This window comes from Sitodiplosis mosellana, unplaced genomic scaffold, assembly GCF_009176505.1.
Source record: "Sitodiplosis mosellana isolate CC-2019 unplaced genomic scaffold, AAFC_SMos_1.0 Smas_scaffold_6226, whole genome shotgun sequence".
NCBI classification, from domain to species: Eukaryota; Metazoa; Arthropoda; class Insecta; order Diptera; family Cecidomyiidae; genus Sitodiplosis; species Sitodiplosis mosellana.
Window position 1 is genome coordinate 10,842,587 of NW_022601467.1, and position 20,624 is coordinate 10,863,210.

Here is a 20,624-nt window from a genome sequence, read left to right on the forward strand (position 1 = left end):
CGTTTGTTTCTTTTATTTTAGCTCTTTTTTTTCGATTGTTTCACATGGGATTCAAGAATTCCGAGCCGTGTTCATAGTCGCGTTTCCATTCGCCGTGCTTACTATTTGGAAATGTTTTTTAGTCGGAAATTCGGTGGCCTCAGTTTTTTTTTAATTCAGCTTTTCACTCTTATTCATTCGCATTCATTTCCATATTTTGAGGCAGAGGCAATAGCTATGACAACACAGCAACGGCAACGGCAACGGTGACAACAGCATAGTTGACGGCAGAAACAACAACCGCCTGTGATGTATATATAGTCTTGGTCGTTTGTTTGGAAGATGATATAATTGATGCATACAATGTATCATCATACATTGAAACAGATAATTCTTGAGGTTTGCATTTGATTATCACAATTAAATGACATGACCAAACACAGTGTGACACTCACAAGTACATTGTTCGGCATTCTATCTCGCAATTTTCCCAATCGACAAATTTGCGAGCGACCAGTCGAATCGAGCGCTGGACTGAGTGGCTCGCCACGAGCGAAGTGTAGCAACAACAATCACCACAGCAACAGAAAAAAAATGTGTTTGTTCAACACATCGGAACGAGATTTTATATGTTTCTATTACTTGCTTTTTAAATAGTTGTCGGCCACTCATCAACCATTTTGCCATATTGTTCTTTATCGTTTCTATACATTTCTATTTGCTGCGTATATTTTTTTTCGTGTGATTTTGCTGCTGCCGTTGCTGCTGTTATTTCTTCTTGGTCGTTTTTGCTGTGGCCATTCGGCATACGTGAATCTAAATGCACTTACATAAATATGATTAACAATTATGCGGTGGCACACATGTTTACTATGATCGAGTGATCTCTAATGTGGGCTTTGCGCCGGTCGAAGCCTTCTATTTCAAATTTTATTTTGTTCAGTGGTGGTGTTGCTGTGTTGTTTTTTTTTGTTGTTGCATTTTCTGCTGCATCTTTTATTATTTTGTGTGCTGCGAGCACATTCAGTGAGTGTATGCTGTGTGCATTACGACGAGAGAAATTTTCCTACAAATTAAATTCAATTTAGAAACGATGATTGGCAACTTGCTGCTCATTACATTTGCGTGTGTTTCAATTTATGCGACTTTTTTGATTACACAGCCAATTCCACTGCATGGATATCATTATCTTCTCGGGTTAAATGTAACACAATGATGAGAACGCCAGCAACAAACCAACCGACCTGAATGAAATGTAGAGAGATAGACTCGGTGGAAGAGAACAACGGTGAGAGAGAGAGAAAAAAAAACACACACACGTTAAGATGAAATAAAGTCAAAACAAAGTCGAAAACTGAAGAAAATTTATTTCAGTAACAACGTAGCAGTAAGCAGCAAAAATCAACTACCAAAACGAGTTTTTCCATCAATTTTTTTTTCTCCTCTTGTTTTTATATTTTTCTCTCTTCATCTTATATTCGTCGTTTTTTTTTGCATTCATTTGAAACGATGCAAGCAAATCGTTGGCAGAGAGCGAGAGATAAAGAAAAAAACATAAATAAACGTTCTTTTTATTTGAAATGGCTTTCTTTTTCACCTTTCTTTTGGCCAACAGATCATGGAGTGCAATCGAATATGATAAAAGTCAAATCGGCAAGCCTAACCACATGATATAGACTATAGACAAGATTATAAACCAAACTGTGAAATTAATGCACGATGTGAAATAGATGAGTATATAAAGAGAGAAGAAAAAGTAGGAGCGAAGAGCGAGCGAGAGAGAGAGAGAAAAGTGTTGAATCAACGGCGACCAACGACGAATGAATGTGATTTGCGTGCTCAATCGATATCGCGCTGAATGCGATATGTGCACTGTCTGGCTATGGGCTTAAAAATATGCATATATGCTTGCGAAACACTGAGCACCAAATTCAAACGCAGTCAAATTTTTTTTCGGTTTTATTTTGGCGTTGATTTTTTTTTTACTCGTTCTTCATTCGATTGTATACCGTTCAGGTCTTAAGTATTCAAAGTGTATCGGCATTGGGTATATATATGCTACATATTTAGCGAAAGAAAACGACACGAAAAAAAATGGCACAAAATGCCAGCGCAAAGACCGTTTTCTACAAATAAGAATTTCCAATAGAGCAAACCGATGTGAAATGTGAAACATTGAAAGGAAATGGAATAAAAAATCCACCAGAAAACTACGGTTCGGAAGAGAAATCGGTGTGAGTCAGGCAGGCAGGCGGGCACGAGCGTGAGCGGCAAGAGAGACGCAAAGGGCCACAAATGCTGGTGAAAATTAGATTTTTTTTTTTGCTTCATTTTTTGCAAACGGCAAGAAAGCCAAATCATCAGTGAAATAGCAATGCATACGGTGGCGACGCTTTTACACCAAACAAACAATACCATTAAAATAATAACGATAAAATTAAAATATAGAAAGAAAAAAAAGACATCCAAAAATACGAATGAAACGAATAAAGAAGAAAAAAACACACACCACACACGAAAAAAGCGCAGAGAGAGAGAAAAAAAAGAATAAAACGAATGGAAAAAAAGGAAAAGAAACAAAATTTATTTAAAAAAAAACAGACAAACTCACACCAGCAAATAATCGACATTGATGAAAAAAGAGAAATTTAAATAAATGGGAGAAAATAATATGCATAAATTGCAACCAGTGCAGTACGATGCATTTTAAATGAATGATTTATATTCGCATTTTCCTTGTCACACACAATATTTAACCCGTTGTCCGCCATTCAGTCCATTACGCTGAATTCATAATTTGATTCGCGCATTTTCTTTTCATCTTTTACTATAAGTTTAATTTGAGTCTGTTTCTTTCTTTTCAGTTCATTATGTGCTTTTGTGTGTGTGCTGTTTTTGTTGACTGTTTTGTTGTCTTCTACTTTACGGGCGTTTTGTGTTATTTTTCTGTATGCATTATTATCTCTCTCCATCGCGCGCAACTACTGTTCAGTGGTTTGTACTCTGATCACAAATTAGCTGTTTTATACATTTTTGTGCTTTCCGAAAAGAGTCAAAAGATCTCTCTTGGTGTGTGACTTTTTTTCATCGCTCTGTTCAATCGTTTGTTCGTTCGTTCGCTTGGTCGTTTCGTAGATAGATATATAAAAATAGATAGTATGATAGCTAGATAGATAGATAGATAGCCAGCTAGATATTGTGTGTATACAGAAAAAATCTAGAATTTTGTGTTTGAGTGGACGTGTCAAATCAACATAGTAATGATATTCGTCCAGGGGTTTGCAATGAATCATGTTTCATTTCGAGTTAACACACATTTAAATCTATGCTGAGTTCATCTTCTGAAGCCCAAGACTGTGTCGTTTTGCTTTAGCTAATTGAAGCTAATCGTGGCTCTGGCTGCGTGTTGGATTTTATTTTTTTTTTTGCATTTGAATTCACTGAAAATTGTGTGTGCATTTTATATATTGCTTTGTTTCGCTGCTTTTTTTTATTCGTGTAATATTCGTAAAATGACACGATTTGATGGTTTTTTGCCCCGCGCGCGTAAATTTTGTCTACAAACGAAATCGATGCGTGTGCATGACCGACACTGAACGTTCGAACAAATGCATTTCATGTGCAATTATTATGAAAAACGACGAACGCAACAAACAACGAATGAATTTAACGAAGAGAATTAAAGAAAAAACACACTCTGCCATACGATAAATAAATAAATAAATACACTCGTTCATTCGTTGGCTAGCTCGCTCACACAAACGTAGCTAGCTGGCGAGGGACTTCGGTTTTGTGAATGCACAAAATGCAGCACAACATTGTAATTGTGTGAAATGCACGACGACTCACATCGTCTCTCTCCATCTCGGTCTCACTTGCGTTCGGGTGTCGTAAATAGATGTGATGACGCGAATTTGCGCTGTATGCCGATCCGATGATGATGATGATGATGAGGTAAGTGGTAAATATTGTGCAGGCAGCGCGAAAGAGCGAGAACGCGACAATTCAAATGGAGTGAGAGCAAGAGAGCGAGCGAGCGAGTATGGGAGAATGAGAGCCAGCTATATGGCTCGAGTAATATTGGTTTGTTGTGTGCATGTGCAGTGCATTGCAATTTTTCTGTTGATTTTGCTTTATTTTATTTCTCAGCTATCATTTTCTTGCCGTTCAGCTCGTAGCTGGCGAATGCAATTGGCTCTGTGTGTGAGAACCCGCGCGTACAAGTGTTGGTGAGCGCAAGTATTATTTTGTTTTTCATTCGTTTTTGGTCGTGTATGATTTCTATATTTGTGAGGTTGTTGGTCCTTTGCCCTTGTGCCGGTTAATAGAATGTACATATTAGATTTCATTTAGTTGATTTTTTACGACTATTCAGTTCTTCTATTCGCCTTCGACACTTCGCGCTTATGACGATGTTTACGCTAACAAAATTACTTAATTGTTAGCATTATTATCATTGTTCGACGATTGCATTTCCCTACGGCTTCTTCACTTCGGTCTTTATTTTTCTCTTTCATTTCGAATTGTGGTCTCTCTGATTCTATGGCTTTCCATAACAATGCACATTCAGATTTATGAGGTGCGTTTGCTTCTTTTTCTTTTCTCTCTCGTTCTCTTTCTTTCTCTCGGCTTTTCTCTTCTCTCGTCGCGCTCTCAGCGAAAAGAGAAAAACCACTCGACAAAGGCAACAATAATAGCGTGTGCCATGCATATATGACAAATGTCATCATTGTGGCATCAGACCAGCCAGCCCAACCAAGTCAATCCGATTCTATTTGCTGTCATTGACTTCATCACAATTTTCTCTAAACACGTTATTTGAATACACTTTATATCGTTCTTAGTTGACACACCATAATACATACCATACCCATCGCCCATCCATCCATCCATCCAATTGCTCGCAATATCGACCATATGTGTTGTCGTGTGCATGCATTCAACGGGCAAACAAACAACAACAGCAACAAAAGCATGTAAAAAAAAGAATCAGAGACACAAATGCAAATCAACCGAAGCGAGAGCATGAAATGGAATATGGCAAACTGTTGTGCGTGGTCAAAATTTATGGTCATATTAGGAAATGTTGGAGCTTTTGATCATTTCGGGCGCCCATCACAAATGCCGGAAGATGCAACAATGTCGCCTTACACCGCTGATTCATCCGATTATATAATTTTTTTTTTCGACAAGAGAAGCAACAACAACAACAGAAACAACAACAAGAAAAAAAACACATTTTATTTGTTCAATCAACTTTACCGATTGCGTTCAATATCTCGAACATTCTATTGCAGCTATTGGTATTGTTGTTGTACTGCGGCCACCGCAGCTACTTATCATACAATTTTTTTTTCTACACGCATTTGCATGTATTACAGCAGTAACGTGAGTGAGTTGATTCGAATGAGATAGAGAGAATCTATCTATTCCTCTCCGCAGAGAGAGGGAGAGAGAAAAAAAAGAAGGTAGCGCAAACAACCACAAACTAACCATTGATAACACGATGAACACGTACGCAGTATTGATTCGGTTTGATTGTGTTTCGATTGAAGTTGGAATCAAAAGAGAGACGAACAGAAGAAAAAAAATGCACAATCACACGCGAGAGAGAGAGATAGAGGAAGCGAGAAAAAATAGTCACGTTTGATGATAAACAGTTGCTTCTTTTTCGTTTTGTTTCATCATCATTTTGGTGTGTGCGCCTGGTTTTCGAGTGCGAAATCGAAATGGAAATGATAACAAAATCCCATCAATTTGTTCCGAAGTAAACAAATCGAAATAAGAGAGAATTTTTTTTCTGATTCTCTTATCTTATTAGTTTCTATTTATAAACCGATTGAAATCCTAATTATGGCTATTTCGTATTTTGCCCATCAATTTTTTTATTTCGCTACCACATATCGCTTCCTATCTTTTATTCTCGTGTGTTTCATCGTCCGCATCGAATTTTTCCCTTTTGTTGCCTTTTACATGGTGTACGCATGGATTAGAGGTGGCTGTCACTTTCGCCGGCAATAGTTCAATGCATTGGGTTAACGAAGAAGTGAAAAAATATCAACAACAAACAAACAAAATAGCACTTTCTCAATTGTGTCGGTAGCCAGAATGCTGTATCGTGGGTCAACTCGATTTGGTGAGTTCATATTACGTACGTCGTCTCAAAACACAAGTCAATCACACCGATTATGTAATCATGAACACAGCGCTCGTTCGTTCGTTCGTTCGTTCGTTCGTTGGCTCTCGGTCGACGCCACCGATTTTGTGTGTGCACCGTGTGTTTATATCTATGCGAACAATTTCACGTCGATTACAGACAACAACAACAGCAATAGCAACAACAACAACAACAGGCTCATACCAAAATGAAATATTCAAAATGGAAATTGGCATATATAAATTAATTGCAAAATGGGCGAGAAAATTGATCGTTTTTTCATCTTCTTCTTCTTCTTCTTCTTCTTCTTCTTCTTCTTCTGCTGCTGCTGCTGTAGCCAGCCGTTGTTTTCACCACTACTGTCGCCGCCGCCGTTGTCGTCGTCGTCGTCATGAATGTGTTATTGTTTGGTATATGTGACAAACGGCGCATAAAATAAGCGCCATGGCTCGCAAAAAAATGTAATTTATTTGTTGATTTAGTTTCGGTTTATTTTGATTCAAATCCAAACACTGGTAACCTTTGTTTATTTTTACATTTGTTGATTGTTTACTATTTGATTTGCATCATTTCACTCTTTCCCTTTCTCCCAGTCTCTCTATCTATCTGGTTGGCTGACGTGATTACTGCGAAAATTATTGAATTGCATCGTATGATCGAGTGTTTTTTTTCTCTTCTGCGCTCTCTCACACAAATTGTCCAATGTCTATCTCAAATTTGGTTTGAGTGTGTCTTTATTTGCAACAAGTTGGTTTCCGGCCAAAATGAATGTGTGTCATTTGAAAATGACATCGGAACATTATGCAAACGAATCGATTGTCCCATAAGATGCAATCGGCTATCAGACTATAACCAACAGCAACAATTGAAAAAAAACAAAATGCCTTGCATCGAAATTATTTAAAATAATCGGTTCGGTTCGAAGCGAGTGCGATTATGTCACGTTGAATGTTTTGGTTTTGAGTCATCGCAACGTTGTATGAGCTTTCGTTGAATATGTATTTGCATGTGCCACAATCAAGTGTGTCGCTGTAACAGTGGAGTATAATATGCTAATGCGTAGTATGCCGTATTGGTCGTGCCTTTTGTACACACCTTTGAAAAAAAAGCTTAATCACGCGACCACAAGCCGAAAAGCTTTATCGAGACTTCAACCAAAGCACAAACTTATGAGCGGAGCTTAATCAACTCTCCCTTTTCATTGGCAGAACGAACAAAAAATGGAGACGCCATTGGAAATTGTGACAATTTCCATTTGATTGTTGCTGCTACACATGGAAAATTTCCAACTTCCAACGTTTTTTCCACTTAAAAGTGCTTATAGCTCTATAAGCACCATAAAAATGAACAACTTTCTGCTTCAATTGTTGGTTCGACAAACGAAAGAGGAATGTGAATGACAATGTAAATATCGGATCGAGTTTTGTTGTGTCGTGCACATTATAGCTACTCTTGACCAACTTTCTGGAAACCCCATTTGAAATGCGAAAAATCAACAAAACTCACGAAATAATTCGAAATACCATTTCAATTTATCGCATTAGCTTATCTCTGTCTTCGTTTAATAATAATTACAATGGACATTTTTATTTGCTCTGACTTACTCCCGACTGTTTTCAATGCTCCTAATTGAAACGAAATATTGACAATTCATTGTTTGTTCATTTCATTTTCTTTTCTACTGCTTTGAACCAAGGTGCCCAGGTAAAAATTCGTATTATTGTGCGATTGATCGCGTTTAATTCAAGATGATTGAATAAGAAGGATAGTATGAATGGAAAGAAATTGGTTAGAAATTAGGCGAAATTTTTCATGAAGCAATTCGCTTTATTTGGAAGTAATGACCAGATCAAGTGATTTGTGGACATGTAATTCACACATTGAATAGGAGTTTTTAAAGCAACCTCAACCAATTACAATTTGCCACCCGCTATGAACTTGAAATGCACGCCTTAATTGTAGTGAGCGCAGCCAAGCGAATCAAAGGTCAGTATCAGTTCGTATTTTGTTGTGACCGCTGGTGCGTCGGATGTGTCCACTTGGGTGGGAAAATTTACTTTGACAAAAGTGAACTGGCTCAATCATAAATTGTTTATTTATCATTGTAACAAACCGCATTGCACTGATGTATATCATTCCGTGATCTTGAATTGTTTACCATTCGGAGTCCTTATTTCGGCGATCGCATTGCTCTATTGAAAATTTAATTTCATTTGAAATAAAATTTTTAATGCGTTCCCGTTTACGATCGGAAGAATTCTAAGCATAAAATATCAATGTAATTTCTTTGTATTTAATTTCTTGTCTACGTGTTTTTTCTCTCTCTGGAAATTGACCTTGTTTTTTATGCATTGAGAATAAATAACACACAAAACGACTCACATACTTCAAAGGCGGCCACAAATAATCTATTTTTATAAATAAGAATTATTTAGAAAAACGGAAGCTTACAGGTCATTTTTTCTCCAAAGTTCACTTCAAGAATATGACATTTCGATGTTTTGTGCCAAAGTTTCCTATTCATTTAAAAAAAAAAAAAATCGAAATAGCATTCCGAATCGTTGAAATGGTTTTTCATTGCCTGTGAGTTCATCGCGTTATTCGGAAGCGTGTCCGATCCAATATTGTATGTGTGTTTTTTTTTGCGTTGCAAAGGGTCTGCGTACAGTTTGTACAATTGGCATTAGTTGGAGCCAAAAAAAAGGATCGAAGTGCACGAACGGTATGCTTAGTGGCCGATGTTGATATTCATTTTAATTGTATTGATTCATTGTTACTACACAGCGGCCTACGTGGTGAATGTTTATATAAAACGCGTCATTTGGACTACACCACAATTTACACTTGAATCTAACTGCTGAATTAAGGCAAAAGCCACCTGAAAATCCTACATACGCATACCCGATCCATATACATTGGTTATATTGTTTATGTTATTTTGTGTGTTATTTATACTGGGGCCATAGAGTCAGTTCACATTGAATGTTTTATGCTTAGATAGAGACTGGGTGAGTGAATGAGTAAGAGAGAGATAGAGAGAGTCGAACGGAAAAAAGGAATTCGTGTCAATGTATGCTGTAAATGGCAGGGAATATTTTAAGGAATTTTTAGAACTACCGTAAAAATAAAAATAAAAGATGATAATGGCAAATTATAGGCAGGGCACACATTTATTTGGAAAATTTGGTATCATCAATGATGAGTGATCGCTACATTCAACATGAGCTTCGTCACAATTTTAAAGAAGGACGCAAATGAGTGAATTCTCCCTTACAATATAAATGCGTAGTTCAATTACTTCAGTAGCGACTTTCGGTGTTCTTTTCTTCCATTGAAACCAACTCACTTTTGGCACTTTTTTTTCCAAATTGATCCTTTTCTCTTTTCTGGAGCACGCATTTTCAATGTACTGTATTGGAATCGGATACAATAATTGAATGTCCGAGAATGAATCGGTATGTTGTTACACTTACTACATACAGATGTTACACTTTAAAAAAATCTTTTTTGTTGTTACACTTTGAAAAAATTCGATTTTGTTGTTTCATTTCAATAAATTTTTTATTTTTGTTTCACTTATATGTGTTGTGAATAGAAGTTGCGTTTTCATTCTCGGACATTCAATTAAACTATCAATGTCATGTGCATCGTATTAAAATTCTACACCGACTGAATTGTGACCTCCAATATACCATAATTTTTTTGTATTTTGTTCATTGAGCATTGCAAATTGTGTTGGACAGCAGTACTGTAACTCTTTTTGGCCAATATATTGTATTTCATCATTTTCGTAAACATCGCTTTGATTTCTTTCCAGCAGATGTAGCACTTTTTGCTCATGTTTATTTTTGCGGTTTCCGTTATCTCGTCAGATTACCTAGGGAAGCTTGGCGTCAATTCAAGTTTTACATTATATCGACGAATTTAATGAAGACGCCTCACAACAATACACAAATAAGCTTTGAATTTTGTTCTATCTTTGGCAGAATTATGTTAAAAGTATAATAGGCATAGGCGTCTCCAATAATAATGATGTCAAATGTTTGAAAGCCTAAATGATTCCAAAAATGAGGTTAAATTCCCTAGGTAATTTGAACGCAGAATGCATAGAATCGATATAATATTGCTTCTGAATAATATTGGTTTTAAATAAGTTTAATTAAACATTTTTAGCATCGTTAGAAGCAAAATGTACAGAAAAAATGTTTGAATTATATGTTAATTTTCAACTACCGGACTTTTCGTTGAGAACTACCGGATTAGAATTTGGAACTACCGGAATCCGGTAGAGCTACCAGTTAAAATATGCCCTGGTAAATGTTTTTTTTTCTCTGTACCTTTGCTGCTATTCCTTAATAAGTTATACATATAATTATGAGACAGTGTTATATAGCGCCCCGAAGCACATTTTCATGTGCTTGTCGGCACAAGTAACTTGGGTTTGTAACGGTATAAAGCTGGCACAGCGATCCGTGCTGGAAACAGTATCCTTTGAATTTTCATGGCACTCACAACTCTTCATCGCTTATAGCTCAAGTTGAGTGTGCGGCATTTGGTTGGTGTGGTATTTAAAAGCGTCGTCCATCGGCTTCATACAAATTTCATTAAGCGATACAATATTATTTGCGTTATTTGGAAAATAGGAGAAAAAAAATGGTTTTTCTTCTTCGCTTTCGGTGAAATCACAGTGTCTTTAGTGCAATCATAAGCGATAGTTACTTTTATGAACAATAGCATATATGTGAAACAAAGTGAAGAGAACAAGAAGAAAACCGAAAAAATACCGCCGACTAACAATTCAACAGAGAATAATACCGAAAATATACAGAGAATGAGAGAAAAAGAGCGAATTGATTTACGGTGACGTTAGCAAAAGCTACAAAAGACTTTGCATGTTTTAGTTGTGAAAAGAACGAAATTCTTGGCTATTTTGTGTTCTTGTTGATTTTTTTCATGATGTGACAGTCGCGCTTTTGGCGATATTTGCTCAAGATATTATTATAGCTCAAGTGCCCTCCCATAATACAATATATGATCAAAAAGGAATAATTATTTGTGAACCGAGTGCGCAATTTCTATTATTTCAAAGTGAATCACTTGCAAATAAAAGAAAACATTTGCCGATGAATTGATTTTTTGTGTTGGATTTTTGTATTTGTGGCATAAAAAGTGTGTTGAAATGCTATATAAAAAGACTGAAGAGTCATAAGTTTTACCAAATCAAGAAAAAGATCGTTTTACAAACAATAGAAAGGGTATGGATCAAAATCAATCAACCTTTATCCAACAATGACCTTCTAACAATTTTATAACCATACATATTGATCATTCACGAACACCATCCATGTTTTTTGTTGTTGCTGTCGTTTCGTTGTATGTTAAAAAAAAAAGCTTCCATTCAATTATCTGGATTCCGAGTCGTTTGTTTTGTTCCATCAGACGATTGACGTTAATCTGAAATAATTAGTAAATAATCCAATTGCTTTGGCGATACAGAATAATGAAGCGAATCATTAATCAATATCATTTAGACGGCAACAGAACAGAAATGAAGAGAGAGAGAGAGAGAGAGAGAAAAAAACAATAGCGTCTGTGCAATCAGCCACCAATCCAAGTACGTGTGAATTGCGGTTGAGGGCAACATTTGCTATGCACATCCTTTGAATGCTTCTCGCAAGCAATTTATATGTTCTGGTTTATTACGTCAGTCGGTTGGGAATTTACATTTTTCCTTTTTTGAAATATCGCATCAAAGGAAACGATACAAGATTCCAGATATTGGATTTCAAAGCAACGAGCTTCGTTTTTCTTCTTAAGTGCTTTTTATAGCCGCCCGTTTATTCGGACCGCCGCTTATTGACCGACCCTCACCACAAAACGAATTGAATGCAACAGCTATTGCTTTGGCGAGCACTATTACTGGTGGGATTTACACAATGGTCTCTCTATGCGGTTCGAGTAAATTCACATTGAATTTTTCAAATTTGCATTCCACATCGTTACAGGCCATTGTTTTTTGGATATTATTTCAATTCAACTCCTGTCCCCTTCCCTCTCCCTTCCCGTCGCTCATAATCCATCATCGATCGAAAACCGAAAAGAAAATAGCAGAAAAATCAATGGGACTGCAGCTTGTGAAAATATTCTTTATTTCTTTCAAGGTGTGTGTGAGTGTGTAGATTGAATGATAAATAAGGGCAATATGACGAGCAACCATTCGTCAAGCAGCGGCAGCAGTTCATCGTCAACAAATCCAGTTCAAGTTGGTGAAGAACGATTAATGGTAAGGAAATATCGTTTAAATTAGCATGTCATACTTGTCAATTTTTCGTATGTGTTTGTGTGTTGTAACACATTTAAAATCAAAATTGAAGTTTGAATGTCATTGGAAACATTGGATTCATTCAATTAGGTTGCTGTTCGTGTTCGACCGCCGATCAATTTGAAGGAAGACAAATGCATTCAAGTATTTTCCAAGAAATCACTCTACTTCGACGATGGCCACAATAAACCCAAGAAATACATGTACGATTATGTATTTGCTGAGGATTCAACACAAGATGAAGTGTACCAGACAACGACATCGCCACTTATTAAAGACGTTCTCAAAGGATATAGTGCGGCCGTATTTGCGTACGGTGCCACCGGTTCAGGTAATAATATATACTAATAATCATAATAAATTAACGAAATTACAAAACGGAAATTTCGCTTTCCACGATCGGAATTTGATTGAAATCGATTTCGGTGTTGAATGTTATTTCTTTTCCTTTTCCGAAGGCAAAACACACACAATGCTCGGGGCAAATCCACGAAAGGTGGCTGGCACACCGATATCTTCATCAGCAGCCGAATTTCCACCAAAAACGGCCATATCGGTTCAAACACAATCAACGGACGGCGGCCTAATGGTAAAAGCAATGGATGAAATCTTTCGACATGTCGAACAGGCTGACAACCCCGAATCATTCAAGGTAATTAATACATTCAATTCGAATTGGTTATTAATGATTAATTTTGATTTGTTCATGGCTGTTACGGAGTTGCTTCGGAAGTAAAAATTGCGATTCTTTTTTAAAAGCCATTTGAAAATCAAAAATACCGATATATCGTTAGCAACATTATATCACACTACGAATGGACAGTAGTATGAAGGGAAACCGCTCTTGAAATGAATACACATCGAAGCAATTACGTGAGCTAAGTAATGTTAAAGTGTATTAATTCGAGCATATACTTGATATTGGAGTTTGTTTTGATTATGTCGGTCTCAAGAATTGTTGCCATCCTGTTCACTGTTGCCGACGCCAAAGTTCATCATTGTTTGATTAGTGCTTTTTTATGGATATGTGTGTGTCTGCTTTTTTCCCTATTGCCTTGATGTGTGCATAGCATAAACGAGCTTCGCATATATTAATTGAGGATAAGATATGGCGCATTTAGAAAGCATTGACACACAGTCACCGACCGAACGAATCCATGCATTAGCATAGAAATGCTTTTCAACTTCCGAATCCTATCGAAAGCAATTCATGACAAACAGTAGAGAAACAAAATTTGAACCATAACACACCATTCACGACGAATATGACGTTTTCGTTTTTTCGGGGGTAGGTCTTTTTTATCTAATCATTCATCACATTTGAATATAAACGAAGGATACAGTTTATGTTTTTTGTTCTGATATTTTGAAAGAAGAAAAAAACACAGACAGAATGAAAATAAAAACAACAGCAACGGTTGTTGTATAACTTGATCGGTTGCTGATAGTGGTAGCGAATCTGAGTGTGTGGCAAAGCAAACACTGCGCCACATTGCTTCCATTTAAAAAGTACTTTGAACGATTGCGATTACACGCGACGTTTAATAATTAATAGGAATCCGTTTATTATTTCAAGTGAATACCTTATCACCTCATATGAGTAGTTTTTTATTCTCTCTCGCTCATAACAAACACAAAGTACGCTTCGTGTTCATTACAGTAATAAGTTTGATTTCATTATTCGGGATTTGCTGTAATCGCATATAAAATCGTATCATATAGGATTATAGAGTTATATGAAAATGTAAATAGAATTGGTTAGAGTTAATTATTGATATTATTTCAAATAAATGAATGGCGATGTGGTGAATGAACAGTAATAACAACAGGAAAAATTAGTTCAAAAACAAGATTCAATTATCAAGAGTTTTTGAAGTTTTTCAACGATGACAATAATTAAAGCGGTTAAAACTCTTGATTTGAGACGTGTTTAAAGAGTGATTAAAACTGGTATCAAAACTTTCAAAGTATAATTGGTCAATGGTCGAAAGGCATCTTGATCACGATTTATCGTAACGTCGACTACAATTACATCGCCTCCTTACACCTACGTTTCTTTTTCTTTTCTTTTTTGCCCTAACTTTATGCCGAACTGATTTCCAAATTTAGATCAACGTAAAATTAGGTCATAGCACCGAAAGGAATGTCATAATCGGAGAGAGAGTGACGGCGTCAGGTCAATGGTTTTCGTGTCAATAGATTCTTAAATTTACAAAACTTATGAATAAAATACGCGCGAGAGCTTGGCCATTATTTACAAAATATTTACATACCAAATGAATGGCTTAAATTGGGGTTAGGCAAAAAGCAGAGAGCGAGAAAAAAAAACGAAAAATAAATATTTTTTGGCCAAACGATTGTAATTGCTGTAACGCAATCGTTTTTGTCGCATGCCATTCCTCAGCCCAAGCGGTACGGCATTTTCTCGGTTAAACTTGTAGAATAAAGTGAACAATTGCCCAAAGCTTATCGGCGCGCTCTCGGTTATACTATTATTTGTTCTGTGATTTGTCCCGACTTAAACTAGTTAGCCCCGTTTGCTAAATGGACACACAGTAAGATCGATCCATGCTTTTACATTGCTCAATTCGTTGATCTAATTAATTTATGCAATTTAACGAACGCAACTACAAATTATACACCGTATTCGAACGTAAGAATATGTATAAATTGTTGTAATAATGTGAACGTTTCACACGCACGACCCACAGCCAAACACACACATCCACTAAACAACCTAATTCCACAAAAGTGAGCAACCAATTTGATTTTTAACGCTATAACCACAGCATTTGCCGAATCCAAACCACAATGAACGGCTACCTGATAAATTTCATTTTTATTTTCGGTAGAACGCGTGACGAAAATTGTAGCAAATATTCAGCGCGTACATCTGCCATTCTGCATGCTAACCTTAACCGAAATAAGAAATAGTATATTTATATTAAACGTCAGATTTGCATGTTTTTGCTGTTTTTTTTTTGTTCGCTTCACATATGAGCTAGAAGAAAAACAACGATATTTCATTATTTTTCGGGGGGTGACAAGTGGCGACACACACACGAAATTCATCGTAAATTATTTTTTTTTGCTCGAAAAAAGGAAAACAAGAGCAACCAAGACTATGTTGTTTTAGGTTTATGAAAACATGTGACGAATGACTCTGCGCTTAACATTTATTTTTTCTTCGAATTTCGTCATATTTTTTTCCCTCAATATATATATATATATGTATATGATTGTTGTTGGCGCACACGATACACAAAATAAATCGTGTAATATTTCCAACAAATGCTCACTCGGTTCGATTTCATCGAATACTATTGAAAAAAAATGAAAAAGAAATCAACGCGAAAACAAAACAAAAAAGCGAATAATCGAGAGTATACAGGCTGGTTTTGCATGTAAACTCCTTTTCTGTCTGTCACTCGAGTGAGCGGGACAGAGAAAGTGAATTTTGCACATGTTCTCACAAACGAACTGTTTGCGAAACGCACGAGTGAGAGAAAGAGGTGGAAAGATCACAAAGAAAAGCGAGAAATGCTATAAATAATAATTATATACATAACCTTGCCCTAATGCTTATTGATTGAAATTACCCAGCTCGCTGGATTCGATGTTTAAACGAAACGCGTTGATTCGACTCGATTCCTTTATTTACGTATTGTTTGCGTTTATTTTTTTCACCATTCTTTTCCTTTTCCTTTCATTCCTTTCCTGCTCAATTCACTTTTTTTCCCGACGTTTCATTTTGGGGGCGGCTCTGTGGAATTCCAATTGAAAGCGTCACAAAACCTATACAGTCGCACACAACCATTCACGCGCGCGCTACAGTACAATCCATGTTCTGTTGTTGCACTCATGGTTTTTGCGTTGAGCATATAACATGCGAAGGAATCTGGGCTTCGTTTGTGATCGCAATAAGCTTTACAGCAACGGCCTGTCGAACGAAAATAGATGATTTACCCTACACACAAACAGACGATGGAAATAAACCGAAAAAAAAACAACTCAACACTGAATTATCGGCGACATGAATGAAACGTATTTACACGTGCTTTCAATTAATCGTGTCACTTTCGAAGAATTTCTCACATATTTTCTAGAACGTACACAACTATTTTCACTACGTAATCACATTCGGAAGTGTTGAAATTTTGAAGATTCCACTTTAAAAATAGTTGCAACATTCGATTGCGAAATGGTAAACGACACATACCTTTACCGATGGATTTCTTCTACTTTTTTTTTTGATTTATTTTCTGATTAGGATTTGTAGGCGATTCAAAATGGATTTTTCAAATATTCATTACATTTTCGACATGAACGCCAATTGTGTTATTCGTGTGGTTAATTAATCACTTTCAATTTTCTTGATTGCGTTTTGAAAATCATTTTCGCTTTTGTTGTTGTTGCCTTTTTTTCTCTCTAAATATCAAGGTGTCCATTTCGTATTTGGAAATTTACAATGAACTCATTAAGGATTTATTGAATCCGAGTGGGCCGCTCGAGTTACGAGAAGATAATCGAGGTCAACGTATAACTGTTGCTGGTCTTTCGGAGATAATTGCAACGAATCGACAAGAAGTGATTTCGCTACTGATTCGTGGCAATAAAGCGAGAACGATGGAACCAACGGCCGCCAATCAAACGTCATCACGAAGTCATGCATTGCTCAGTGTAACCGTACAACATTCGACGCCGTTGGGCACGAAACAAGGACGCCTCTATCTCACCGATTTGGCCGGTTCGGAACGCGCCAAAAAGACAAAAAATCGCGGTAAACGTTTGCAAGAAGGCGCACACATCAATCGAAGTCTCTTAGCCCTGGGCAATTGCATAAATGCACTATCGGATGGAGCCAAGTATGTCGGTACTTAGAAAAAAATCTAATAAATCAGCCTCATTTTCATTTGTGATTCCAGGTATGTCAACTACCGTGATTCAAAGCTAACGCGACTTTTAAAAGAAACACTCAGCGGTCGATGCAAAACTGTTATGATTGCTCACGTTTCACCCGAAGCACAGCATCGCGATGAAACCAAGAATACACTAGTTTATGCAGATCGTGCCAATCACATAACGACACGACTGCAAAAACCCGAACTCATGGAGGAAACCGTTGAATTTCCATTAAATCATTATCAGCATTTAGTAACTGAACTGCGCGAAGAAGTTACACGTCTGAAATCAAAAATGCTTACCGAACGACCGCGGAGCGGCGTTGCCGCTGCAGCACTTGCCAATCCCAATTCAATTGAGGAACAAACGAAGAAAGCCGAATTACGATATTTACGCGAACAAATCGTTCTCACTTTCAAACAACAAATGAAACTGCGACGACGATTGCTTGAGGCTGAGAGTCATTTACTTGGTCTTGAATTGGATGCTGAACGACAGCACATGGTTATTTCGCATTGGCAAGGCCGCATGGGCAAATTGTATGACACGGCAATCGATCAAAACAATGAAAATGGTAAGATAATTGCTCGTTTTGGGGAAATCAACATCTTTTGTTCTTTGCTACCCTTTCAATTGAGTCTTAAACTGCGTTGCAATTTGCGGATCAAGATATTTTTAATAATCTGATTGTTTTTCGACAGATTCTGATTCCGAGGGAAATATTGCGTTAAAGTCGGCTTGGAGCGAATTGGCGGCAATCGAACGAGAGGCGAAACGATACAAAGAAATTCGCGAACAAACTGAAAAGGATTTGGAATTGTGCCGTCAGAAAGGTGTTGCCCTGGAGGATGAACTACCTGATCGTATAAGCAGCGACGATGAACGGGAGCTATTGGCACTGTTGTGTCGGGTGCACGAATTAGAAGCGGATAAAGTGTCACTGCAAGCTGATCGATTGGCACGACAAGCTGAACTTCGCCGAAGAGATTTGCAATTGTTACGCGCTGAACGCCAACGACGATTATGCGAGGATATTATCTCAACACAACGAAAACTGATCGAAGATGGTAAAGTTGAATTACCGGTCGAATTGCAAGAGCTTTATTCGCTTTATCAACAAGAGATCCATGCCAGCACATACAATGGCAGTTTATCATCGCCTCGTGAACTCTACGACCGAAAGCTTCCACCGATTTATTCCAAGGGGTTAGTTTTTTGATATTCATCGGCATTTCATTTTTCCCAAATATTCTTTCATAATAATTCAATCAGTTGGAATAATTGATGCAACTGATCCATTTTTCTTCGTTCTACAGCGAACGATCACCGGGAAGTTCGTCTTCAAGCTCGGACTGGTCAATATCACCATTGCCGGCCATTGAGCAAAAGCAATCGTCACAACATGATAACCCGGACCGTTTAATGGGTGCGCCAGTGGTGCCTCGACTTCCATCGATATTGAAAAATCAGCCCGCCAGTCGGTTTAGGTGAGAATCATTTTTTTCGTTTGCACAAATCTAAATGCCGAACAAAAGCACCAAGAAAAACTCGTAAATGTGTCACTGTTTGTGTGTGTGTGAAAAGACGAAACAAAAAAAAATGTGCAAACGAAACAACCGAAGAAACGTATAAGCAATTTTTGGAATTGATTATGTTTTTTTTTCTCCATTTAAATGTAAACCTCACGAAAGTAGTAGATGTGTTCGATTTTGGCATTTCCAGCACCACATCAAAATGCCTGTGTTTGAGTGAATTTTTCCAAACACTGATCCGTAGTAAAACACGAAAAGTAGATGAAGTAAAGCAAATTGTCGTCAAATGTTATTTTCTCAGCTGAAATCAAACAAATTTTCTTCTTTTTTCTTCCATTTTCTTCTTTGTTATTTACAGCGAAAACCAAAGTGCACAAAACGTTGAATAATTTTACTTGTGCATCAAATAGAGTTTTGTTTTTCTTAAGTTCGTCGTTACTCATTTTAGATTTAGGCAAGACCAAAAATAAAAGAACATAAAGGGTTTCCATAAATTTCGAATATCAAAGAGTTGATAGTTCGAAAATTGATTCAGTCGCGCTCAATGTAAGTAGATTTGTTACATGAACAATGTATAAATTAGGGTATTTAATAATTACATTATTATGTAAACCAATGTTGGTTGATGATTTGTTGTGCAGCATATAACAACAATTGATGAATTATTAATAAGAAGAAGAAGAAAAAAAAAACAGTTCACCTACTGAAATGGAACTTAAATTGAAGACTAATAATAATGAACACAACACAACAACAACAACAAAAATGAGCTCAAATTGAAAAATGTTCTTCATCATCTATAACTTTTACTGTAGATAGTTTTATGTCGATTTCCCGCACAAACAACTAACTAGGTCAAAAGCGCAGCAATTGCAATTAATATTGCGTGTGTGTATGTTCAGACTTTCATGTAATGCATAATATCATAACATTTCATGACAATACATATTAGCAACAGAATTCTTCAACTATTTCGATAAGAATTTAGCGTTAGTTATTTATTTTTTCCTCTCCGTTCTGTTTCCCTGTTGCTCGCTGTCTTCAACGGCCACATTTTTTGCTTTGTCGTTGACAAAAGTTTTACTTGGTGCCTTTATTCTTGAAACATTCCATTTGAAAAATAACCGCAGTTTGACATGTGTTTAATTGTGCATTAGAATGGTTTATTTTAGTTGTGTTGAACCAAGAAAACAAAAAAACCTTTACCCTACAAAAAAATCTGTACTATTTTGAAATAAAAACTTGAGCTATTTGCAACCACAGGATTTTTGGGCGTTTCTTTTATTGATTTGTAAATTGAATGGACAGCATCACTGTGCATTTCAGGGTGGGTGAGCTTTGGTGTATTGATTTGGATCATAATCGTTCAATAATAATTTGCCGTGAGATTATTGAAATTGTTTTTAATTGGCGCGTTTTAGCTGCATCAAAACATTCAATTTAACGTTGTTTATGCGATATAGCTGTAGCTGCGACAATGAAAATTTAAAGCAAATTGCGTTTTAAGGATACGAATGGCGGTAAACCGACCTGTCGCGTGAGTAATTATGCTTGAAAAGTTTTTGTTGTTCATTTTACGTTTGACACGCTTCTGTGGCCATTTCGTTTGGATTTGCATGAGGCAAACGATGGAACAAACAAGGAGAATAACACGGATCATTTATTCTATTCTTCTGAATGTGTGGATTTTAGGTAAGTGCCACACACCGTATGAACTTTGTGAGTCAGTCGA

The 20,624-nt window shown here is 36.7% G+C and overlaps 1 protein-coding gene across 3 annotated transcripts; it reads left to right on the forward strand.

The window, feature by feature from the left end:
- Positions 1 to 3,999: 3,999 nt before the first annotated feature.
- LOC129577923 (kinesin-like protein KIF19) lies at positions 4,000 to 20,157 on the forward strand. Of its 3 annotated transcripts, XM_055465772.1 has the most exons (10): positions 4,012 to 4,062; positions 4,129 to 4,208; positions 12,298 to 12,419; positions 12,549 to 12,789; positions 12,917 to 13,110; positions 16,899 to 17,323; positions 17,384 to 17,934; positions 18,062 to 18,566; positions 18,677 to 18,847; positions 19,055 to 20,157. In XM_055465772.1, exons 3-10 carry the CDS (start codon positions 12,321 to 12,323, stop codon positions 19,110 to 19,112), a joined length of 2,244 nt encoding a protein of 747 aa, XP_055321747.1. In that variant the 5' UTR covers positions 4,012 to 4,062; positions 4,129 to 4,208; positions 12,298 to 12,320; the 3' UTR covers positions 19,113 to 20,157. The 3 variants fall into 3 exon arrangements, with proteins under 3 accessions (XP_055321746.1, XP_055321747.1, XP_055321748.1); XM_055465771.1 differs by having other exon boundaries at positions 4,000 to 4,208; XM_055465773.1 differs by lacking the exons at positions 4,012 to 4,062; positions 4,129 to 4,208 and adding an exon at positions 10,203 to 11,391 and having other exon boundaries at positions 19,251 to 20,157.
- The last annotated feature ends 467 nt before the right edge of the window (positions 20,158 to 20,624 follow it).